Raw genomic sequence first — 23,067 nt, 5'->3', positions numbered from 1 at the left:
TTTACTTTATACTCCACTATACGTTTAGGAAGCAAATATTGTACTTTCACTTTATTTACTGCTAGTTACTTTGCGGATTTGGATTATTATTTAAAAACCACTTCAGAACCACTTCGATTCTTGAAATTCAAATACATTTTTCGATGCACTTATACTATATCGTTATACTCCTAATGTGCACACATTCGCACATGCACACGAGCTGAAACCACACATAGGTCAAAGGTCAAATGGTGCTCAACTCTTTCAATAAAATAAAAGTTCTTGAGATGTGGCATCATTATCTCTCTAATGTAGCAAGCGCAAATTCAATAAGGAAGATCTCTGTTGTCAACTTGTCATCCACATCTTGAGAGATGAGCAGCCAATCTGCAGTCAGCCAATCAGGCGATTGGACTCGGCCTTTATAAATATCACTACCTCTGATACTTGCTGTCAGTCTCTTTTCAGCATGCAACGAGCAATAGTTAGGGAAAGTTAGCGAAATTGTGTCTTTTATTCATTCAAACTTTTCGTTTGCAACACCTTGATCTCTTCACTGGTACACACATGCATTTTCTTTTATTAGTATTATTTACCCAGGGAAGTAGCTGAGCACAGGTGCTCATTTTCAGCATCGCCCTGCACATAGAAACACACACACGCACATTAAAACCTGGGAGCTGACCAGTACAACCACAGACTTATACTGTTGGCCACTAAGCAGCTCCAGGGGGAGCAGTTAGGGGTTCAGTGCCTTGCTCAAGGGGCACTTCAGCGGTGTTGGGTGAGTGATGACCAATCACTTCCCCACCCCGACTCTTCCTGCCCGTCCGGGGAATCGAACCAGCAACCTTTTGGCAACAAGGGCGCTCCTCTAACCCTTAGGCCACCGCTTCCCCATGTACACATGCATGTGCACACGCACGCACGCACTTATGCACGCACGCACACACACACACAAACACGCGCGCGCACAGAGCGCTCTGTGTGCGCGCACAGAGCACCTTCAGGTGTAGCAGTGCAGCATGCAGCTTATGGAGAAGGAAGGGCGCGTCAGTGAATCCCATTAGAGTCCATGGAGCCGTTTAGTGGGGCCGGGGCTTACGCAGCGCTGAGCGCGCTCCATGGGTCATCAGGCTGAGGCTGGGGGGGAGCCAAGTGGATCAGAGCCTCAGCCCATGATGGCCTAAAGAAAAAGGTCTGATATCTCGAATCACTCTCAAATCACATCGGATATCCATTTGGCTTAGTGGTGGTTACGATCTTTGGCTTTTTCCATGCGGGGATCGGGGGTTTGACTCCCGGGTGTTACACCACCACGCTAACGGTAATGAAAGGAAAGGTACTGTGTTTACCCAGGGTAACTGGACTAAGCTCAAGAACTTGTTTACAGCCAGGCCCTGCTCATAGAACATTTCATGGTAGGGGTTCAATGCCTTGTCCAAGGGCACTTCAGCGGTGGTAATTTTAACGTGCCGGTCCGGGGATACGAACTAGCGACCTTCCGATATCAAGACCGCTCCGCAAACCGTTCGCCCACCGCTGCCCCTGCTGTGACGACGTCTATATAGTGCAATGGGTTAGTTGGTACTGCAGATGTGCTGTGTCTAAAGAGACCATGTTCCATGTTTGGATATGATAAGATCTATGTGTTCTACAAAACTGAAAAGTTGCCCTTCACTCTGAAATCATGACTAGTCTAAACAAAGTGGCTGTCAACGAACTGACTGTCCTGAGGGCACTCTCTGTGCTGTCGTCCAGAGCATCCCTATTTGTGTTTTGCTTTTGAAAGATATACCTCAATTTCACCAAGAGCAGATGAGCACGTGCGCGCGTGTGTGTGTGTGTGTGTGTGTGTGTGTGTGTGTGCGTGTGTGTGTGTGTGTGTGTGTGTGTGTGTGTGTGTGTGTGTGTGTGTGTGTGTGTGTGTTTTAACCCAAAAAACATCGCTTCCAGCACCCAGGATTTGACTAGTTTACAGTCCAGCTTGTAGGTCTGCTATTTTTTTTAAATCGAAGAACGACTGACATAGAAACATATATCTTCTTCAGTAGACTCTCAGGATGTAGAAGACATTTTTAGAATCTGATCTCAGGTCAGAAAACATCGCTTCCAGCACCCATGATGACCCAGGATTTGACTGCATGCGCATTGAGTTTCCTTTCCTTCCGTAGCGCGCCACTCGGTGGCGCGCTATGAGCTTGTAGATCTGCTATTTTTCAATAGCTAAAGCACGACATGATGCTAACACCAAAATGGGTTCCCGCCCCAAAATGGGCTAAATGAGGCCATTGTGTTCCAGCCTGCAGAAGAGTCTCTTCATCTCTTTTACTATGACAGTATAGAGCGTCGCAGTCCCGCCCCCTTCCATGACGACGCCAGGCCCAGGAAATTAATCCCAATGCATTTTTTCCCATAGGCATTTCATAAAGTATTTATTTAAAGACCTTTTAAGTTTTAAGCGTCATACGAAGCCAACTCGAGTCGTGACAAATCATGACAACAAACACAATATTTTGGACCAAACAAATAATTACAAAGAAGAAAAACAACAACAAAAATAGTTTGGCCCAAAACATTGTGTTTATTGTCATGATTTGTCACGCCAAGAGTTGGCTTTGTCCGCGGCGTAGACGTCTTTAAATAAATACTTTCTGAAAAGTCTATGAGGAAAATGAACGGGGATTTCTTTTCCGGGTCTCTCGAGGGGGACGGGACTGCGACGCTCTATAGTCTCGCGTATAGCTAGACAACAATTCCACAATGCTATAGAGAGTCTGGAACTATAGGCTACACGTCCCGAACTCTGAGTAATCTGTTTGTCATTTCCATTCACAGAAATATATTAAAAAGAAAATACCTTTGGAGCTTATTTTATTATTTTTATTTCACCAAATATGCTTAGATGATTTCTATTCATATGAGGATAAATCTGCGCGGCTGTAAAGAGGCTCCACCTTCCGCTTTATATTTTTATATATTTTGTATTGGAAATTGGAAAGTAAAAGTACAAATACCTCAAAATTGTACTTAATCCATTTTGGGCGGGAACCCCTTTTGGTGTTTTAAGCATTATGTTATACTTTAGCTATTGAAAAATAGCAGATCTACAAGCTCATAGGTCTACCTACGATAGGTCTGCAGCTATTTTTGAAAAATCTGTCAGGATTTGAAGACATTTGTAGAATCGTTCCCAGGTCAAAATAGTACTTTAGTACAGTACTTGTCGTACATGTACAGTACAGTGGTGTTACACCACTGACTACACACACACACAGCTGAAAATGCACCTGAACAATGTGCATGCACAAACTCACACACACACACGCATGCGTGCGTGCCCGAAGCCCAAATAACGGAATACATATCTTCCCTGGACGATCTTTGGATTCACAGTTCGACAAGCAAATGTGTTTGGCTTCCCATGCAGCAGACCTGGGTTTGATATATACGCAGTACGCACACAGACACACATGCACCCATGCACGCGCACACGCACGCACCCACGCACCCAACCACAAATGCGCACGCGCTTGTGCCAACACTCACAGTTCAATTCATGCTATCTAAGCACAGAAGCGCACTTGCATACATGCACTTGAATGTTGCACTCGCAAACTCACAAGAAGGTACACACACACACACACACACACACACACACACACACACACACACACACACAATCCCTGGGCCAATCCGGTGCTGTCGTCAGCCAGCGTCATCGTCCCAGGGGTCATGGGTTAAGTAGCGTCTTTGGAGCACTAAGCCTGACATTGAGCCAATTGCTGATGGGGAAAGTGACGAGCCTGTCAGACGTGCAGCTGTGTGGCCTGTGTCCACCTATATAAGCCACGCTGGCCTTTAACCACGTCTACAACCGTGTCGTGGGCTTGTAGATCTGCCGTTTGCCTTTCTTTTTATTTTTGCTATTTCTGCAGCGGCCACATTGGAAAGAAATTGGGCCTGATCTTCCTTCCTTGGCTTCACAGGTGTTACCAATGGTAGGCCTACTAATAAAGGCTCTGTTGCATTTAAGTGTAGCACTTTACAATTTCAAGGACCGCGGGTTCATTTGGTTCCATTTGTACACTCTTAGACTCAGAGTTACACAACCACCATAATGGGCCATATTTGGAACCCCCTCGAGGGACGATGAGGGTCCCTGGATCACACTTTGAGACATGCACTGGTGCATAGCAGAGTGTTTCCAGTGAGCCAACATATATGCAATAGTCCAACACCCTATACCCCAAACCCTAACCATAACCCTAACCGCACGCGGAGTCTTAACCCGCCACGCATGTCAGGCTATTGCTATACGTCAGACTAAAGATGCCCCCCCCCCCCCTCACTCTGTTTGACTAGATGGTGTCTATAGATCTGGACTGGAAAGACAAGACCGAGACTGTCTACTGACTCTACTCTACAGCAATGAGCAGACTGTCGACCTCCTGGGGAGGCTCAGGTCCTTTAATGCATGTATTAGGCTATTGAGGCTATGTTTTACCAGTCTTAGGCTATTGAGGCTATGTTTTACCAGTCTTAGGCTATTGAGGCTATGTTTTACCAGTCTTAGGCTATTGAGGCTATGTTTTACCAGTCTTAGGCTATTGAGGCTATGTTTTACCAGTCTTAGGCTATTGAGGCTACATGTTTTACCAGTCTTAGGCTATTGAGGCTATGTTTTACCAGTCTTAGGCTATTGAGGCTATATGTTTTACCAGTCTTAGGCTATTGAGGCTATGTTTTACCAGTCTTAGGCTATTCAATTGAGGCTATGTTTTACCAGTCTGTGAGTAGTAAAGCATTCTGTTCTAGGCAGTGGTATGCTGGTGAGGGGGCATCATCAATGCCTTGGAGGCTTTTGGAGCTGAACAAGCTTAATAAGACCATAAGGGACACTACCTGCAGACCAGTGGCTCCCAAACGTTTCAGCCCCTGACCCAAAACAGAAATGAGATATTCCCCTGCAGGAACCAAACTAGCAAGGGATCCAGGCAAAATGGCAGATATACAAGCTCACAATGTGGCGCGAAGCCACATTAAAAAAACAAATGGAGGAAACAAAAGCTAAGGGCACCCATGACAAATGTGTCCGCGAGTCCGCGACCCACAAATAGGTTGTTGTTGGCCTCCAGATATACAGGGCTGCAGTTTGTCACAGAGAGGAGAATGAGGGACAAACTAAACTCCACCCTGGAGAACTTGATGGTCGAGCTGCAGAATATATAGGGTAGCATCTCGCTGGTATAGCATGTGGTTCTGTGTGGGCTTAGTTTGTGTGTGATGTTGTCTGTCTGTGTGTGTTTTAGTTTTTCATCGCATGCATGCTGCTGTATAAGGCCTCAATTTGCCTTCAGGGATTCATCTCATCTCATGCACAGCAATGGCGGATGAACACAGCCGGTGTGACATGCAGGGCATGGTCACATCAGGAACGTGGGCCACTATACCGTCACGCGACAAGGCCAGGGAGAGAAGGATGAGGCTGACACTGGGCACTGTGGGCCCTTTTCCTTGGTTCCGTTCTGGATTCTTTTTTGGTTCCAGTTCCGACAAACCGACGTTTAGGTTTTTGAACCAATTTAATTTTCAGTGGAAACACTAATGTTTTATCTGGAGAGGGAAGTCTGGAACACTCTGGTGGAGCTGTTGCCCGCCCGCGGCCCGACTACGCATAAGCGGTTGAAGATGGATGGATGGATGGACACTCTTAGCTGGTTCAATATTATCCGTGAAAATAATTACTGAACCGGTTCAAACCATTGATAAAGGGGCCACGGTGCGTCAGGCCCCTGGAACCGATGGCGAGCTAAAGGATACTGTGGGAGCCAACCCAAGGCACAGCGCAGGAGAAGAACACCTACACACATGGCAGAGCTCCGGACATTGACGCTGGATCGGGTCGGATGGGGTATACTTTATAGCAGGGGTGTCGAACTCAACTTGGGGCGAGGGCCGCATTGGTCAAAAGATCACTTGATGGGGGCCACAACCAGTTGCGGATGCACGCTCGATGTCTCAGTCAGTCACTGCTATAATATCTATCTATCTATCTATCTATCTATCTATCTATCTATCTATCTATCTATCTATCTATCTATCTATCTATCTATCTATGCTCAGACCCAGCCAGCCAGCCAGCAAGCCACACACATAGTGCTCAGACCCAGCCAGCCAGCCAGCAAGCCACACACATAGTGCTCAGACCCAGCCAGCCAGCTACACACATAGTGCTCAGACCCAGCCAGCCAGCCAGCCACACACATAGTGCTCAGACCCAGCCAGCCAGCCAGCAAGCCACACACATAGTGCTCAGACCCAGCCAGCCAGCCAGCTCCACACATAGTGCTCAGACCCAGCCAGCCAGCCAGCCACACACATAGTGCTCAGACCCAGCCAGCCAGCCAGCCACACACATAGTGCTCAGACCCAGCCAGCCAGCCAGCCAGCCACACACATAGTGCTCAGACCCAGCCAGCCAGCCAGCCACACACATAGTGCTCCCCCCCTGAAAGATTAAAGGGGCATGCAACCCCAGACTTCAGGTTATATCTCTGGATACATGCATGTGCGCACGCGCGTGTGTGTGTGTGTGTGTGTGTATATGCGCGCACAGGTGTATGTGTGCGTGTGCGTGCATGCGTGCGCGCGCGCGTGTGTGTGTGTGTGTGTGTGTGTGTGTGTGTGTGTGTGTGTGTGTGTTTGTGTGTGTGTGTGTGTGCGGCTGTGCGCATGTGCACGCGTGCCCATTTACAGGGTAATCTGCAGTAAGCTGGTTTAGGGCCTGGTCTGCAGTGACGCAGAATGATCCACCTGAGAGGAGAGCAGCTCTGTGGCTCAATAAATAGATTCACCATGACGACCATGCTGTCTGTGGCCTATAGCCTACATACACACACACAGACACACACATGCACGCACGCACGCACGCACGCACGCACGCACGCGCGCACGCGCGCGCGCACGCACGCACGCACGCAGGCAGGCAGGCAGGCAGGCAGGCAGGCAGGCAGGCAGGCAGGCAGGCAGGCAGGCAGGCAGGCAGGCAGGCAGGCAGGCAGAGATACTGTAGATCAGTCATTCTCAACCTTACGTCCCTAGCGTTCACTCAATACAATGTACATTCCGTACACTCTCTGAGTTACAGACCTTTTAAAGGACCTTTTGGTTCCTACCTATTGATCGTTTAGCTGGAGACCCCCCTGGATTCCTCTCGAGGTCGAGGATGTCTGGGGGTCCCAACCGCAAAGAACAACTGTAGGTACTATACGTAGGTAGGTTGGCAAGAGATAGATAGATAGATAGATAGATAGATAGATAGATAGATAGATAGATAGATAGATAGATAGATAGATAGATAGATAGATAGATAGATAGATAGATAGATAGATAGATAGATCTTGAAAGAAAGGAATAGCTCATTATTTAGGCCTTGTGAAAATATTAGAGGTAAAAGACACGGCACCACCTCTAGGTGGCGTCATTTAAATACATATTTCCCATGTTTTACTATGTAATGCCTATAGTATACAGTGAATGAAGATGCAACATGCATGACGTCATGCACTGATGAATTGTTTTTGGATACTATATCTAAACGTCGATCATGCTCTTGGTTCTCCTCAACATTTTCAGGCCACGACCCCCAAACATAATCATATTTGAACTGGGAAAACCGAGCCTACCAAAATAATCATGTTTGAACTATATACCCTTTGCATTGTAGGAGTTCAATTTAGTTTGACTGCATGGGTTCCACAAATTAATATTGTCTGCAAGCTCACAGATGCAAGTTGCAAGCTTTAATTACTGCAAGCTTAGATGTCTCACAGCACAATTTTCGCAATTTGGCCAATGTTTGACCAGTTTGTATCATTGTTTTGATGCAGTAATGGTCCTTTATTTGTTTTGTTAATAGGTAGGCTCTTAAAAAAGGTCCTTAAAAAAATAATGTGGGGACCCCCTGGGGGGAGGGGGAGGGGGGGGGGTACCAACCCACATCATGTTGAAATTGAAAACCACTGCTCTAGGTGTGAAAGGCATGATGGTAAAACTGGAATGTGATGTATGTAAATTGTAGGCAGGCTAGAGTGGCTAAACCGTATATGTCATTGGTCGGATGCGCTGTCAATCACAGAGTCCGACGCCACGCCCCCCACCGTTAGTGAAGGGGAAAGGTGTTGTGTTCAGATCGTCTCTCTCCTCCAGGCAGCTGTGAAGTGACTGGGGGGGACGTTTGTGAAGCGAAGCGGTGCAGTTTACGCAGCACCGTTCTGTGCTGGAAAAACGGGGCAAAATGTAAGCGTACGGCCGGCAGACATACACCACTTTACATGGCCACTGGAAGTATAGGTGTGTGTGTGTGTGTGTGTTTGTGAGTGAGTGAGTGTGTGTGTGTGTGTGTCTGGCTGTCTGTGCAAGGCAAGCAGCAGAACAGAAGGAGCAGGAATTATGATGAGTGGAGTTTGTAATGCGAGGAAGGAAGAAGAGATACGCACCTCCGCCGCCACCACCTCCTCCTCCGTGCGTAAAAGTGAACGACAGAAGAAAGCAGAGCAGCCGTTCGTTGCGCGCACTGGGATGACACGATCACACGGACTGGACGATCAAATAAAACCGCCGTTTGTAATGGACGGAGAACTGGCGGACAAAGTGGAGGAGGACTTGTTCCTATAACCCTGTCTGTGTGTAAGTGTAACCGATGGCTTCTTCCTCTGTGACCAGACGTTTGGCATCACGAGCGGAACAGAGCGCCGAGACAGACTGACCGACTGACTTGAGTGATCTTTCAGTTCAAACTTACTGTCTGGACTGTACAGACTTTACACAGCGAAGCCCCCCAAAACATGACTTGCTTGCGGTGCTTGCGTTGTTTGTGATCCGGCGGCATCTCCAGAATATATCCATGATATTATTCTGGTAAAAAAAACAAGAGAGACTTTTTACGCAGCAGAGATACGACGCCACGGTCAACCGATGCCGCTGCAAAAGAACGGACAGCTTATTTCACAGCAGCGGAGCAGAAGCCGGACTTGAAAAAAAAAAGCAGTTTCGTCTCGAATTATATCTTTATTTATTTTTTTAATAATGGACAAGCAGGCGGACGGCTGTCCGGTGGTGGAGGAGGAGGAGGAGGTGGTAGTGGTGGAGGAGGAGGAGGTGGAGGTAGTGGTGGAGGAGGAGAAGGAGGGTGGTGGTGGTGGTGGGGAAGCCGTGGTGGACAACCTCGCCGTGCTGCACTGGGAGCAGGTCCAGCGGCTCGACGCCATCCTGGCCGGCTCCATCCCCATCCACGGCCGCTGGAACTTCCCCACGCTGGAGGTGAGGCCCCGCGACATCGTCAAGGCCGTGCGCTCCCGCATGGAGGAGCGGCGCATCCACGTGCGCGAGGTGCGCCTCAACGGCTCGGCGGCCAGCCACGTCCTGCACGAGGACAGCGGCCTGGGCTGGAAGGACCTGGACCTGATCTTCTGCGCCGAGCTCCGCGGAGAGGCCGAGTTCAGGATGGTGAAGGACATCGTGCTGGACTCCCTGCTGGACTTCCTCCCCGAGGGGGTGAACAAGGAGAAGATCACGCCGCTTACTTTAAAGGTAAAAAAACAAAACAAAAGTCGTGTTGCCATTTCCCTGGTTGCATGATTGAATACTTTATTAACAGTTTGCAGGCGGAAAAAGGCAGTACAAAGTAGGCTACATAGTTCAGTAGGCTACAACCAAGAGGATTTATTATAACTCAAGATGGCACTATTGTGGGATTTGTGGCTTGTTTAAATTGGGGTCCTCCTTATTATTCAATTCACCTGCACATTCAATGACTATACAAATATACAGTAACGTTTGTCAAACGGAACAGCATATCCCTCCCTGTACCAGTACCTAGACTATGTTATGTCATGAAATACATGCGGTTCTTTGGCTACTATAGTTCCCCATTTACGCAAGGCAAGGCAGGTTAATGTTGCACATTTCAACAACCAGGCAGTTCAAACGTGCTTTGCATTAAAAACATTATTAAGCATTCGTGCATTAGGACACCGAGCACAACTTAGTGTTGGGTCAGCTACATGTAGCTTAACTTGCCCAACACTGGTTTTAATTATTTATTTGATGCGTTTTTTTCCCCAGTAAAGAATTGAGGCTCGAATTGATTGATTGATTGAAATATTTATTAACAGTTTGTAGAATTTACAGTACATTTTAAGCACAAACTCAATACAAAGACTGTTAACTGTGAGTGGACGACCCAATTAAGCATTACACTTGTTTACAACAGGGTCCACATTGTTCAATTCATCAAAACATTTAGAGACATACAAATAGACACTTCTATGTAGCTAAAGAACAGAACAGGAATTCATCATATAGGAAGCAAAAAGGGAAAAGATACATATACAGTGAGGGGAAAAGGGGTTGGGGGGGGGGGATTCAGATTTTACAGAGGCCAGTTTCAAATTGCAGCCATCCGTAGGTGCCCTTTGAGAGAGGTTTTGAAGGAGTCAAGGGATTCACATGTCTTAATGACTGTTGGTAGGGCGTTCCACATTTTGGTGGCATAGGAGCGAAAATAATTTAGTCCCTTGTTTGTGCCGAATCTGGGTTGTACATGGTTTGTTGCACTCCCTCTGGTGTTGTGGGTGTGGACTTCGTTTACATTAAGGAAGTATTTAGACAGGTACATGGGTATCTTGGTGGTGTATCGAATCTTGTGGACCAGACCCATTGCAGGCTAGTAGTAGTGGAGTAAGCAATAGTCTATTCATTGATAGGCCTATAGCTATGATTCAGCTACATGTAGCTTATAACTTGCCCACGTTAATGTAATAAGTTAATTGATATAGACCTATTATGATTCATTGCTATCTACAGTGTTGGGGCAAGTTAATTAAGCTACATGTAGCTGACACAACACTGCAACAGTGAATCATAGCTAATAAACAGGCCTATCAATTTGCTTGATTAGACCTATTGCTGGTACTCCACTGTGCAGGTATTCAAGCCTCAATTCTTACTGGAAAAAAAACATAATAAAACAAATAATTAAAACCAGTGTTGGGCTTATTTACCTTCAGTAGAACCAATTTAACAGTAGTGTACAATTACAAAGCAACGTATAGACACACTCAGCATGGCCTCCGTGGCCCATGACATTCATGAGTGAATATAGAGCCGCAGGCAGCAGATAGTAAAAAGGAACTGCTTTCTCTAATACAAAGAGGATTCCATCTAATCCAATTCCAGTCGGATGCACATTAATCGGGGCCTCATTTACCCCTGGCTTATTGCCAAGGCTGTTTGGCCCATGCATGCACCAGCAGAGACATAGCCACCGCCCACGCCATTTAAAACGAGATATAAACATGACACGATGATATATAATGGCCCAAACTAAAATTGGTAGAGTTTATCCGCGACGTTGTGTTAAGCCCCAAACCACACCACCAATGGGTCGCCAAGACTTGGCAGTTGCCATGCAACCCATTGCTGTGGTTTGGGTCCATTGAATTGAACCAGTCGAATCACTTGGTTTTGACTTGGGTCCACGTGCAACAGGACATATCACGCCGCTGGGGCGGACGCTAAAACCGTCTCGACCCTTTGGTGTGGCTTGGGCTTCAGAGATGTTCAATGTTCACTGTCCGAATGTCGTTGCTCTACTGTCATTGCGACACCTGCTTCCCTTATTGACAGTGCAGTCTTTCTTTTAAACCTGACATTACAGTATATAGGTTGTCAACATGTAGGGGTCGGGACATGATTTTGTGGGGTTTCTACATGACAGTGAAGTACGAATATGTGTCGTACTTAGCAGTAAATAATCCATAATACAAGAAACAATGTGAAAATAGCCAATATACAACCTCACAGTGCCTTGTGTTGCGAGACGTGAGCTTGTAGATGTGATATTCAATATCTGTGGAACCCAGTCAAACTAAACGCAATGCTTCAACTCCTACAATTCCACATGCTTGTCAGGGTAGGGCATATCGGTTCCTTGTTCAAATATGAGTCCTTTGCATGGCCACGGTCCAAAAAAGCAGTGGCGTGCACAGACATTTAGAGGGGCAGGTGCTCAAGTGAAAAAAGGGCACCTTGTGCAGCGCATTTGGGGCGGGAACCCATTTTGGTGCTTTAGCTATTGAAAAATAGCAGATCTACAAGCTCATAGCGCGCCACCGAGTGGCGCGCTACGAGCTTGTAGGTCTGCTATTTTTCTTTAATCAAAGAACCACTGACATAGAAACATAGCTTTAGATTGTGGGGGCCTAAATAATATAGTAGAAGCGTTTTTTATCAATATTTGAAAAAAAATATATATATATTTTTTCTTTTTTTTAAAGAGAAAAATTGCCAAAAGGGCAGGGGGTGCACGCCATTGCAAAAAAGGTTGAGAAGATCCACTGCCATGGCCCAGAGACTACATTTTCCTTTACTTTTGACAAGCATCAAAAACAAAAGGAGGCATTGGAAACTGTGGACGGGCGTGGTTTGTGAATGCAAGATGTAGCCTGCGAATAAATTATACAAAATCTTAATGTTTTTTATTTATTGCTTGAGGACATATACAGTCAAATAAAAAACTCTTTATTTAACTCCATCCCGTAAATTTATGAGATCATTGCCACTGTTTGGCAACAAACCTGTGGCAATTACTATTTAGGTTCTGTTCTGTGTGTGTATGCCTGCAGCTCTTTGCTAATATTTCGAAACTGTATGCCGGTTATTTTTTGATAAACCATGGCATTTATGTCCCAAGACTTTGATGGATTGTTGTTATGCATGCAATAGATGATAGGCTACTATAATCTAGTAAAACAGAAAATCCATAGACTCTATAGGGTTTCAAATGAAAAAGACAAGCGGCATGCACGTCACAAACACAGGGCTCAACTATATGACAGATTCACAGAGGCTTGCCTGGGTGCGGCCATTACTGAGGTGTACCATTAAGTGCAGCAGCACTGATTAGCTACACCTGGCCTACGGAGCACCTGCTCCATGGATTACACCTCAGTAATGGCCGCGCCCAGGGCACCCCTCTGTGATTTCGTCTATATGACAGATGCTTTATTTGCACCAAAGGTTGCTGTGGCGTTTCGACTCCATGGGTATAGCCGATCTACACAGTGCACAGATTCACAATGTGACGTGAGCTTGTAGATCGTTTAACTTCAAACCTAAACCGTTTCACCATTAAGGCCTATAATGACAGGGATGCCAGAGCGACACTGACAGTGGTTAAACTTTCTGTACAGCAACATGAACCCATAATATGATGTAACAAGAGATATTGTAATACACAAGTTACAGTTAACTGTATGACTTATGTAGCTTTGTTTTACAGGGGTGGTAAAAGTACGCAATCCTAGCACTTGAGTCATACTCCTGGTCAAATATTACTCAACTAATAAGTGAAAGTTGTGTAATCAAATTTGAACTTGAGTTAAAGTACATCCTATATTGAAATAGCGGCTAATGGTAATGGGTGGGCGGACCACTGCCCAGTCACCATGACTCAGACATAACCATTATGCAAACCGTGTGACTCAAAACTATATAATATATAAGGTATAATATTTAGATCTGGTTGTCCCTCCCGAGACACAGATTTAATTTATAATGCATTTTTGTAAGTTTGTGTCCCTGGGGGGTCTTTTCTTGGGAATGTAGTGGTGTGAACTTAAGTACAATATTTGTCTCAAGTCATTAACATTAAAGTAAAATACAGATCTTCATGAAATGAACTGAAAGCAGTGGTTCTCAAACTTTTGGGGCTTCACTGAATACCCCATTTTCCTGACATCATAAGCTTGTAGCGTGGCACAGAGTGCTTGTAGATGTGCTATTTTTTGGCGCAAATCTTTGAATATACATTCAGAGCGAACGCTTTTAAGTCAAAAGCGAACAACATATTTTCAGATGGGGGTCGCGGCCAAATACAGATAATTCTGGGGGTCCTTGACATGCACCACTGACATAGAAACACAAGGTTTTTCTCAGAAAACCGTTAAAGATAGAGTGACACGATTCTTTTCCACCCTAAAACAATGATCATCAGGTATTATTACAATATAAGGGGGAAGAACCTTTTCCAAAAAGTGTACAGTATTTGTTAAAATCATCTATATTACTGTTTACTTCATTGCCCCGTTTGACTGTCAAGGGTTCAGCCTCCGGGAAGAAACCCTAAATACAAAGTGAATACACCATTGCACATAAAAACAACTCCAGGGTGTCTAATGAAGTACTGTCACCTCATAGACACATGGAAAAATAAAAAAATTGTGGCACTCCATCTTTAAAATGTGTAATGGTGACTACTAGCCCCTCTAATCCCACGTGCTTGTCGTCGGGAACAGGAGGCGTACGTCCAGAAGATGGTGAAGGTGTGCAACGACTCGGACCGCTGGAGCCTCATCTCGCTCTCCAACAACCGCGGCAAGAACGTGGAGCTCAAGTTCGTGGACTCGCTGCGGCGGCAGTTCGAGTTCAGCGTGGACTCCTTCCAGATCCGCCTCGACTCTCTGCTGCTCTTCTACGAGTGCTCTGAGCACCCCATGGCCGCCACCTTCCACCCCACCATCCTGGGCGAGAGCGTATACGGCGACTTCCCCGCCGCCCTCGACCACCTGCGGCGGCGCCTCATCTGCACGCGGAACCCTGAGGAGATCCGCGGCGGCGGCCTGCTCAAGTACTGCCACCTGCTGGTGCGGGGGTTTCGCGCAGTCTCCGACGGCGAGATGAAGCTGCTGCAGCGCTACATGTGCTCGCGCTTCTTCATAGACTTCCCCGAGGTTGGTTGTGGGAGAGATTCGTCCATGTTTATTTATTTTTTTAGGGGCTATGCTCGGCTTTGTCTGTTTTGTGTGTACCCCATAGCGATGATTTGGATTGGCTGAGCACCCCATAGCGATGATTTGATTGGCTGAGCAAAGTACGTATTGAGGATAAAAAGTGATAACAAGTAATTGGCCGGAATGTGATGATGATGATGATGATGATGATGTATGATGATAAAAGTGCCCCTCACTTCACACGGGTGTGATTTTCTTTTTATTTAGCTTGAGGAACCGAATATAACTCAATGGATCGCATTCTATTCGGTTTTGAATGGTGTTCTCGGTTCTGATTGACAAAAGATGCAAGAGCTTATTTCCATTGGGGTTTCTGAGTGCAAATGTTTGTTTATATTTTTGACAGGCGTTAGCCCCTCCAATACATGGCCTTTGAAGATTACGTCGGCCAAGTCTATGGACTTTAATGTTTGTTTAGGGCTGTAAATGACGATGTAAGACGTCATGTGGCCAATATAAATACATCTTGCGCCCCTTACTTTACACAAACATTGGCCTGATGATTATTGGCTGATCACCCCATGGCGGTGATTTGATTGGCTGAGCAAAGTACATATTGAAGATAAAAGTGAGGGCAGAAAGTGAAGACGCCAAAAGTGATTGGCCTGAATGACATTTGTGATGATTTGATTGGTTGAGCATGTGATGTAAGAGCGACCCTCACTTCACATGAGTGTGGTTTTTAAAATGTAAAATGTCTCAATTTCTTAAAACACACTCACCGCCAATGACTTCGACTGCTTTTGACATCTTTTGTTGTTTGATCGCGCTCTTCACCACCGTATGGATAGCTCTGGGTTGCCAGGTGACCGAGTAAACGGAATTAACCGGAAGTGAACAGATTATTTTAATTGCATTTTTCTCAGATTAAAAGATAAAGATAAAGATTGATTGGTTGAAGTAGCCATCTAGCCGTGCTTAAACGAGCATGATGGAACGCCTAATCAAAACATAAAAATCAGCTGTGCTGAGTCTCGCTGCTCTCCCAGAGCAGAGCCGGTTGGCCGGCGAGGCTAGCCGTTTTCTTGGGACATTTTCGGTCATGATGGCTACATCTGTCATTAATTTTTGGGGGAATCTTTTAAAAGGGTAACTGTTGTATAATCTCAATATTACTTTCGGGTGTGCGTTGCTGTCATTAATAGCACCTTTGCGCTGCGTACGGAACTACAATACAGAACCCCAATATTGCTTAAATAACATGCATTTCTCTCTCTCTACCTCCCTCCCTCCCCCAGGTGGGCGAGCAGCGGCGGAAGCTGGAGTCCTACCTGCAGAACCACTTTGTGGGCCTGGAGGACCGGAAGTACGACTACCTGGCCACGCTGCACGGCGTGGTGCGCGAGAGCACCGTGTGCCTCATGGGCCACGAGCGGCGCCAGACGCTCGGCCTCATCTCGGCGCTGGCGCTGCGCGTGCTGGCCGAGCACAACGCCATCCCCAACGCCGCCGGCGTCACCTGCTTCTACCAGCCGGCGCCGTACGTCACCGACGGCAACTTCAGCAACTACTACGTGGCGCAGGTCAGGGGTTGTTTGTTGTTGAGACAAAAGAGGAACTAACCAGGTGTGATAATGATAAAAAGGTGCTCACACGGATCAAAAACGGGATCAAGACATAGATAAAAAGAGAAGGATCCGGGCACACAAAGTAAAAAAAATTAGGAACGCCTTTATTAAATTAAAAAGGCAACTGCCAACATGTTTCGACCTACCTGGTCTTCATCAGGGCATTGAAGACCTTGTAGGTCCTCATTTTTTAACTTTGTGTGCCCGGATCCTCCTCTTTTTATCTACGGTTGTTTGTTTTTGTTGCCACAGTGTTTGATTTCTTTGGCAGCAAATTTTAGATTTTCTTTTGATTTTAGTCATAGTCTGTTTGAATGTTTCAGTGTTAGTTTAGTTTTAGTTTTAGTCGACTAAATATCATAAGATTTTAGTCGACTAAATCTACAGTTGATTAAAGCCCATCACACACCGTCTGCGACCGCCGCGCGTCAAAACAACCGCCTCCATTATTTTCAATGAACCTATCGCACACCGGCGGCGTCCGACGCGCGCTGGCGCCTCGCCTAGCGCCTCGCCTGGCGCGCCGATAGAACCAGTTCTATTTTCCAGGCTGTGCCGCACGGCAACGCGCCGCGTCGGACGGAGCCGGTGTGTGTTGGGCTTCAGTCGACTAAAATGTATTTTGGTGGGCCTTTGAAAATAACTGATCTACAAGCTCACAACGTGTCGAGCTACGACGCGTTGTGAGCTTGTAGATCGGCTATTTTCAGCATACAACTAAGTGTAGAATTACTTATACTGGATCTCTTGTCCACTGGTCTTTTCATAACATTTTAGTCTAGTTTGTATTTGTTGACGAAATTGTCAGTACATTACTATTCTTAGTTTTAGTCATCATAGCTTAGTTTTTATTTAGTTTCCATTTAGTTTTCGTCAGTGGAAAAAGGTAGTCGACGAACATTTTTCGTCATAGTATTAGTCGACGAAATCAGCACTGGTGTGCCGTGGTGGAAAGTTAACCCATTTGCCTCGCCCAAGACTTAGATCCACGTCTTATAAATTAATCTGGAGCGCCTGCCATTGGCGTAGATCCACATAGATCTTTTGGTCCTTTTTTATAGTGGTTACGATCGATCGAGCAGTAATGCTACTTACATTAGCACTGGGTTGCTAGGTGGTGGTGTAAACGGGAAAAAGAAAATCGTCTATTTTGATCAATACATTCTACTTTTTGTACTTTAAGTAGCAATACTTTTTATACTTTCACTCAAGTAAATGTAGAATTCCGGAGTATTTCTACATTGCAGTATTGGTACGACTATTACTTAAGTAAAATGTTTTGTATCAATGATAGCCCAGAGTGCTATGTAGCGATGTAGTGGTCGAGATTGTCATGATTGGCTGGCCTCTAAGCCAATGGGAGACTAGCCTTATACGGCCAATGGGACACTAAGCCCACTCTCCTCTCCCCCACCTCACCATGACTAACGCGACAACAGAAAGCCCCACTAAGGTACAATATGCCAGAGAGTGGAATGCAAGCTGATATATAATGTCTTGAGTCCATTCTTGTTTGTACTTTTCTTACGCAGGTGCAGCCCGTGTACCACCACCACCACACCATGTGCCCGCCCTCGCCGTACCACCACCACTATCACCACCCGCCTCCTCCCTACCAGCACCACCATCACCCCCACCCCATGTACGGCACCTGGCTGCCCTGTAACTAAAAGTCTGCTTGGTGTCTTAAAGGTCGGCACAAACTCGGGCGCCCTTTTCGCGTTAACCTAAGGGATTTATTTTCCCCGACGTATGGAAATGGGGGAAAGAAAAGGGTCGGTGCACATGGGGGAACGACGACCTTTTGGTTCTTTGTCCTCTTGCCGAAGGGATGAAAGGTTGAGGGGAATATATTTTTTTCCTTTGAAAGGAATGTGAGGAGGGAGGGAGAAAAAAAAACAGGAGAGGAGATTGAATAAAGACTGAGAATTATGGTGAGGAAGAGGTTGGATCCTCGGACGGAAGGAAGGCCGGAGGAGGCTTTACTCTGAGGAGGAGGAGGAGGAGGAGGAGGAGGAGGAGGAGGAGGAGGAGGAGGAGAAGGAGGAGGAGACGGCATGGAGGCCAGGAGGCGAGGATGGAGCGATGGGAAACTCAACCCCTTAATGGATGCTCTGAGGTTCCCGCCGCGGTTTTTAACCAAGCTGGTCTGGTGGTGTGACCGTGGGCCTAACGGGCAAAGGATTGGGATCCTTGAGGATTTGAACGATTCCGGTTCCTTATCGATAACCTCTTTTAACGGTACAAGGTCACGGTGGTCCTAAACTTGGTTCAAGAACAACCGGTATTGTAATTGTACGACAGACGTGAAGTCCACATTATAATACTAGCTCTGGACAGTGTGGGAAACCTTGGTTCCAGAAACGGTTCCAAATGCGATGGAACTCGATTCCCCCGGAGTTCTTCAGTGCTGGATCTGGTTCCTCCACTTCCGGATCCCAGCCCTCCTCAGTCAGTGTGCCACTGGACCGGACACTGTGTGTATGTGTATGTGCGTGTGTGTGTGTGTTCACACGTGGGTTCAATGCCCGACCAGGCCTTTCTGCTGGTTATATAACCAGGGTTTGGATTGGATGTGTGTCTGGAGGGTCCATACCAAGACAAACACACACACACACACACACACACACACACACACACACACACACACACACACACACCAAGGACCGTGGGACAACACTGCAGAGAAAAAGGAGAAGTGAGACAATCCCACATCGCAAAGATGAGGAACTTGACACTGTTTACAAGCGGAAGACCAGCTTTGATACCCACGTTGATGAATGATTAATGAAAAAACAAAAAAAACAAAAACAATGCATGCTTTATTTCTGTACAGGAATAATATTCTTTAAAAGTGCCTAGCAACAGCCTAAAGGGAAGAAAGATTTATATATATATTTTTTTGTGTGACTCTTTGTTGTAGAGGACCATAGTAGAGCTGTTCTAGGCTCTATGCACAGCAAACAAGTTGGAATGAAATCTGGCCTCTTCCTTTATACTTCCCTCACAGGTGTTACTAATTACGGCATACTAATTAAGACCGTGTTCCAATTCTGGTCAAACAGAGTAACCGTGTACCCAGACAGTATAGGGTCAAGATGCTGGTGGATGGAAATGACGCTCGTGCGCGGCTGAAACTTGACGTGTCGCCAAAGTGTTTCCGTGTTTTTTTGCCGACGTGTCAAGTTGCATTTCCAATCCACCAGCTGTTAAAAAAACCCCGAAAGTGACACCTGCTCTAGGCGACATATTGCCGCCTCTTGACGCTACTTTCTGGTTACACTGTCAGGGTGCTGCATATCGTTGCATGTTGGCTCACTGGAAACACTCTGCCAACACCAGTGGGTCTCAAAGTGTGGTCCAGGGACCCTCATGGTTCCTTGAAGGGGTTCCAAATGGCCCCTAACTCTGAGACAGATGTGTACCCCTGTCCTGACATTTTGTTTTTGACATTGAGCTAATAAGAGTGCCTGCTTGCTCAGGGGATAAAGTTAATAATTGACCTTCAGGGAAAGTCAGATGCTTGTTGTGTCTAGGTGAGACGTGACCTTTGACACGATCTAAATGCCTCAATAGAAGAGCAGGGAGACAAAACACAACCACAATTGTATAAGTTATATTGTATTAACATACATCCCTACCTGCAGATTGGACACAATTACATTTAATCTGTTAATTAAGTACATGGTGCTGCTTTAGTATTGTTAAGACCTGTGAAGGAAAAAAGGAGGCCCAATGTCTTCCCAATATGGCCACTGTCCATAGAGCCTAGTTGGCAGTATATGAGACGTGATAATGAATGTATTGTTTTGGACCAGAACGTGTGTGTATAACTAAAGATAGGTCTCTTACACTGAGATGGAAGCTTTGGACCAATTGACCCCAACGTAGATTATTAGCTGCAAGACTCGCTCCCTCTTCTTATCAGACAAGATAAAAAATAACAATAACAAAGAAGCACAGTCTGAGAATCATTACTTTATTTTTTATTACAGGAAGGAGCGACACACACATCATCTGAGAGAGAGTGACCTTGCATCACCAGACTTTCTTTCCACCTCGGAGGAAAGCCTGGTCTGTGTTACTAAATTGCCGTGTGATCCGGTCGGGAGCGGATTATATATCGTTACATCATGTTGTAGTCCTAGTTTTGTAGTCATCGGGCCGGAAACCCTAGTCTAAACCAGAACATCCTTTCCCTCAAACCAGAAGAGTTATACCTTCCCAATAAGAGCCTTGATGTGGCGTAGTACGAGTCACGCTCTTATTGGGAGGGCATTCTTCTGGTTTGAGGGAAAGTTCCAGATTGAGGCTTCTGGCCTGATGACTACAAAACAATGACTACAACAATGACGTAACGATATCATCCGCTCCCGTCCCGGATTATAAACCCGAAAAGGAATGCTGCCCCCAGGCTAGAGAGAGAGAGAGGGGAGAAGGGGGCAGTGGTGAGCAGTGTCGCCAGATTGTGCGAGACAGATAAGCAAACCAGGTCTATGAAAACTAGCCCAAAACAGGCAAGGCCACCTGAGCACTTTAAAACGATATGTATTGGCTATTTGAAAATAGACGATCTTGCAAGCTCACGACCCACAACAAATATTGCTTTAAAAACAAGAAAAACATTTGAATAACACAAGCCTGGAACGGGGGTCCCCCTCCCTGGCACAAAATATTACTACACTTTTATTACTACAACTACACTTTTAGAAACAAAACAAGTGCGCGTGCGCGCGTGTATCGGAGGGGTGGAGTTTGCGTTGTGCACACAGAGCAGGACTTCACGCCCTGCTACATACTTAGTTGTGTGTCTGTGTTGCAAAACAGCTGCATTGTTTCGATGCACGACAACAGCATAACATGTAGCTCTGGCATAAAGGCCAGAAGAGGATATTTTCGCCTCTGCTGGGCAGAAACCTTGTATATCTTATTACCGTTATTCAATTATTTTTGTATGTTTAAAACATGTCTTAGTGTGTGAAAGTTGTGAAATTAGCTGCTCAACTGGCTCACAATATGTTGCATCTTCACATTATGGTGTGATCTCGTCCATTTGCTTAAACTATATGTGTTATGGTTTTGTACATGCAAGGTTTCTACTCCACAGCAATGGTGTATATATTGTTGTACTAAAAATGCCACAAAGGCTTTTCCCAGTGGAAATATTTCAGTGGTCATTTTGGTCAACTAGGTGTCTTAATCTTTCTTTGTCGACGGTCCAATGTTCACCTGTGAATTAAGAACTTTGAGATGAGAGAGAGAGAACGGGGGCTTTAATTGTGAAGCGGTCCGACTCTGCAGTCGTTTTGAAGTTTGTTCCCGTTAGCAGACGAAGCGCATGCCAACAAAACAATACAAACGTTTAGCCAAAAGAAAAGTGGAATACATCGCAAACACAATCACAAAATAAAAATAAACTCTTCATACTGTACAATGTGACAATGAGAAATCAAATTGCTTTGTTGTTTTGTTCATCTTCAGAAAGTGCTGGAACAAACTCTTAACGGCCCTGCGAGTACAAATGTACAAGAGCCTCGACTGCGCGTCCTCCTCTTCATCGTGAGATCTCTTATTTTTCTATCAATCTCTATTTTTGTACATCTTGTGGTTGTTTGGCTTAAAAAAAAAGAAAAGGAGAAAAAAAAACAACGTGTGTCACAATCACATGCCTGGGAGTTTTCCAAGAGTATTGTTTTGTGATGTGACGAGCTTGATGTTTGCATAATAATTCTCAGTGCAAGGAGGAGCAGCGCTGGCAGACAATGGTGTCTTAGAGCAGTGGTTCCCAAACCCTTTTAGCTCATGACCAAAAAAAGAAGTGTTTTCACTATACTTCTTAAACATTTATTTTCTAATTCATGGGATTTATTCGATTGTTATCGTGGAATTACTGAAAAAAGATTTTAGCTTTTTTTTTTTTTAAGGTTTTGAAATAATAATGTGGATTATAAAACAAAACGTGGGAAACACAAAAATAAAGGGACCCATAAAAAAGAAAGTGTCCGTGACCCAAAAGTGGGTCCCAAGTCCCGTCCCACTGTTTGGGAACCAGTGTCTTATGTATATGGTGCTCTCTGTTTTGCTCTGAAGAGATGTCATTGTTGGACTTGGGAATGTTGTAGTGATGAAAGACAGTTAACGTGATTAAGATGACTTGTTGATTAAAAAAATATATACATATATCCAAAAAACTCAATCTTGAAGCCCCTTCGATTCACAATCACATGTTACATGTTATGCACATATCAGCCGCAATTGTTATTAACCCAATGAGACGATTCTACAAATGCCTTCTAAATCAGTATCACACTTTTTCAGATTGTTCTAAAATGTAGCATATACAAGCTCGCCGCTGTCACGTGTAGTGAGGTAAGGACCCAAATGCAGGACTGCCAGGCATGTAGTGTTCTCAAAACCATGAATTGGTGTTTTAATACAGAAGACATGGTGAACATGAACAACTTAAAACAGGTGACAGGATACAATGACTCAACAAGGACTGACTGGGGAACAAGACATACACATGGGTTGATTACAAAATGAGACACAGCTGGAGCAAACAAACATATAGAACCATGAAAACCAGGGAACAATACATAGAAATACAAGACCTAGACTACAATAAATGACAGTCTGTGACTGTGACAGCGTGAGCTTTTATA

The 23,067-nt window shown here is 45.4% G+C and overlaps 1 protein-coding gene and 1 long non-coding RNA gene across 2 annotated transcripts; both read left to right on the top strand.

Moving 5' to 3' along the window:
- Positions 1 to 9,072: 9,072 nt before the first annotated feature.
- LOC310876809 (terminal nucleotidyltransferase 5A-like) lies at positions 9,073 to 18,290 on the top strand (the record flags this gene model as incomplete). Its single annotated transcript, XM_083790463.1, has 4 exons — positions 9,073 to 9,576; positions 14,343 to 14,777; positions 16,076 to 16,360; positions 17,938 to 18,290. The coding sequence occupies 4 exons, from the start codon at positions 9,073 to 9,075 to the stop codon at positions 18,073 to 18,075; spliced, it is 1,362 nt and encodes a 453-aa protein (XP_083646589.1). The 3' UTR covers positions 18,076 to 18,290.
- A 621-nt stretch (positions 18,291 to 18,911) lies between these two features.
- On the top strand, positions 18,912 to 22,587 carry LOC310877061. The gene is made up of 2 exons (XR_014570779.1): positions 18,912 to 20,367; positions 20,405 to 22,587. It is a non-coding gene; the product is annotated as an uncharacterized lncRNA (long non-coding RNA).
- The last annotated feature ends 480 nt before the right edge of the window (positions 22,588 to 23,067 follow it).

The sequence above is a fragment of the Protomyctophum parallelum genome (genome assembly GCF_964188405.1).
Source record: "Protomyctophum parallelum genome assembly, chromosome: 19".
In the NCBI taxonomy this organism is placed as follows: domain Eukaryota; kingdom Metazoa; phylum Chordata; class Actinopteri; order Myctophiformes; family Myctophidae; genus Protomyctophum; species Protomyctophum parallelum.
This window is presented reverse-complemented; position numbering and strand designations above follow the sequence as displayed.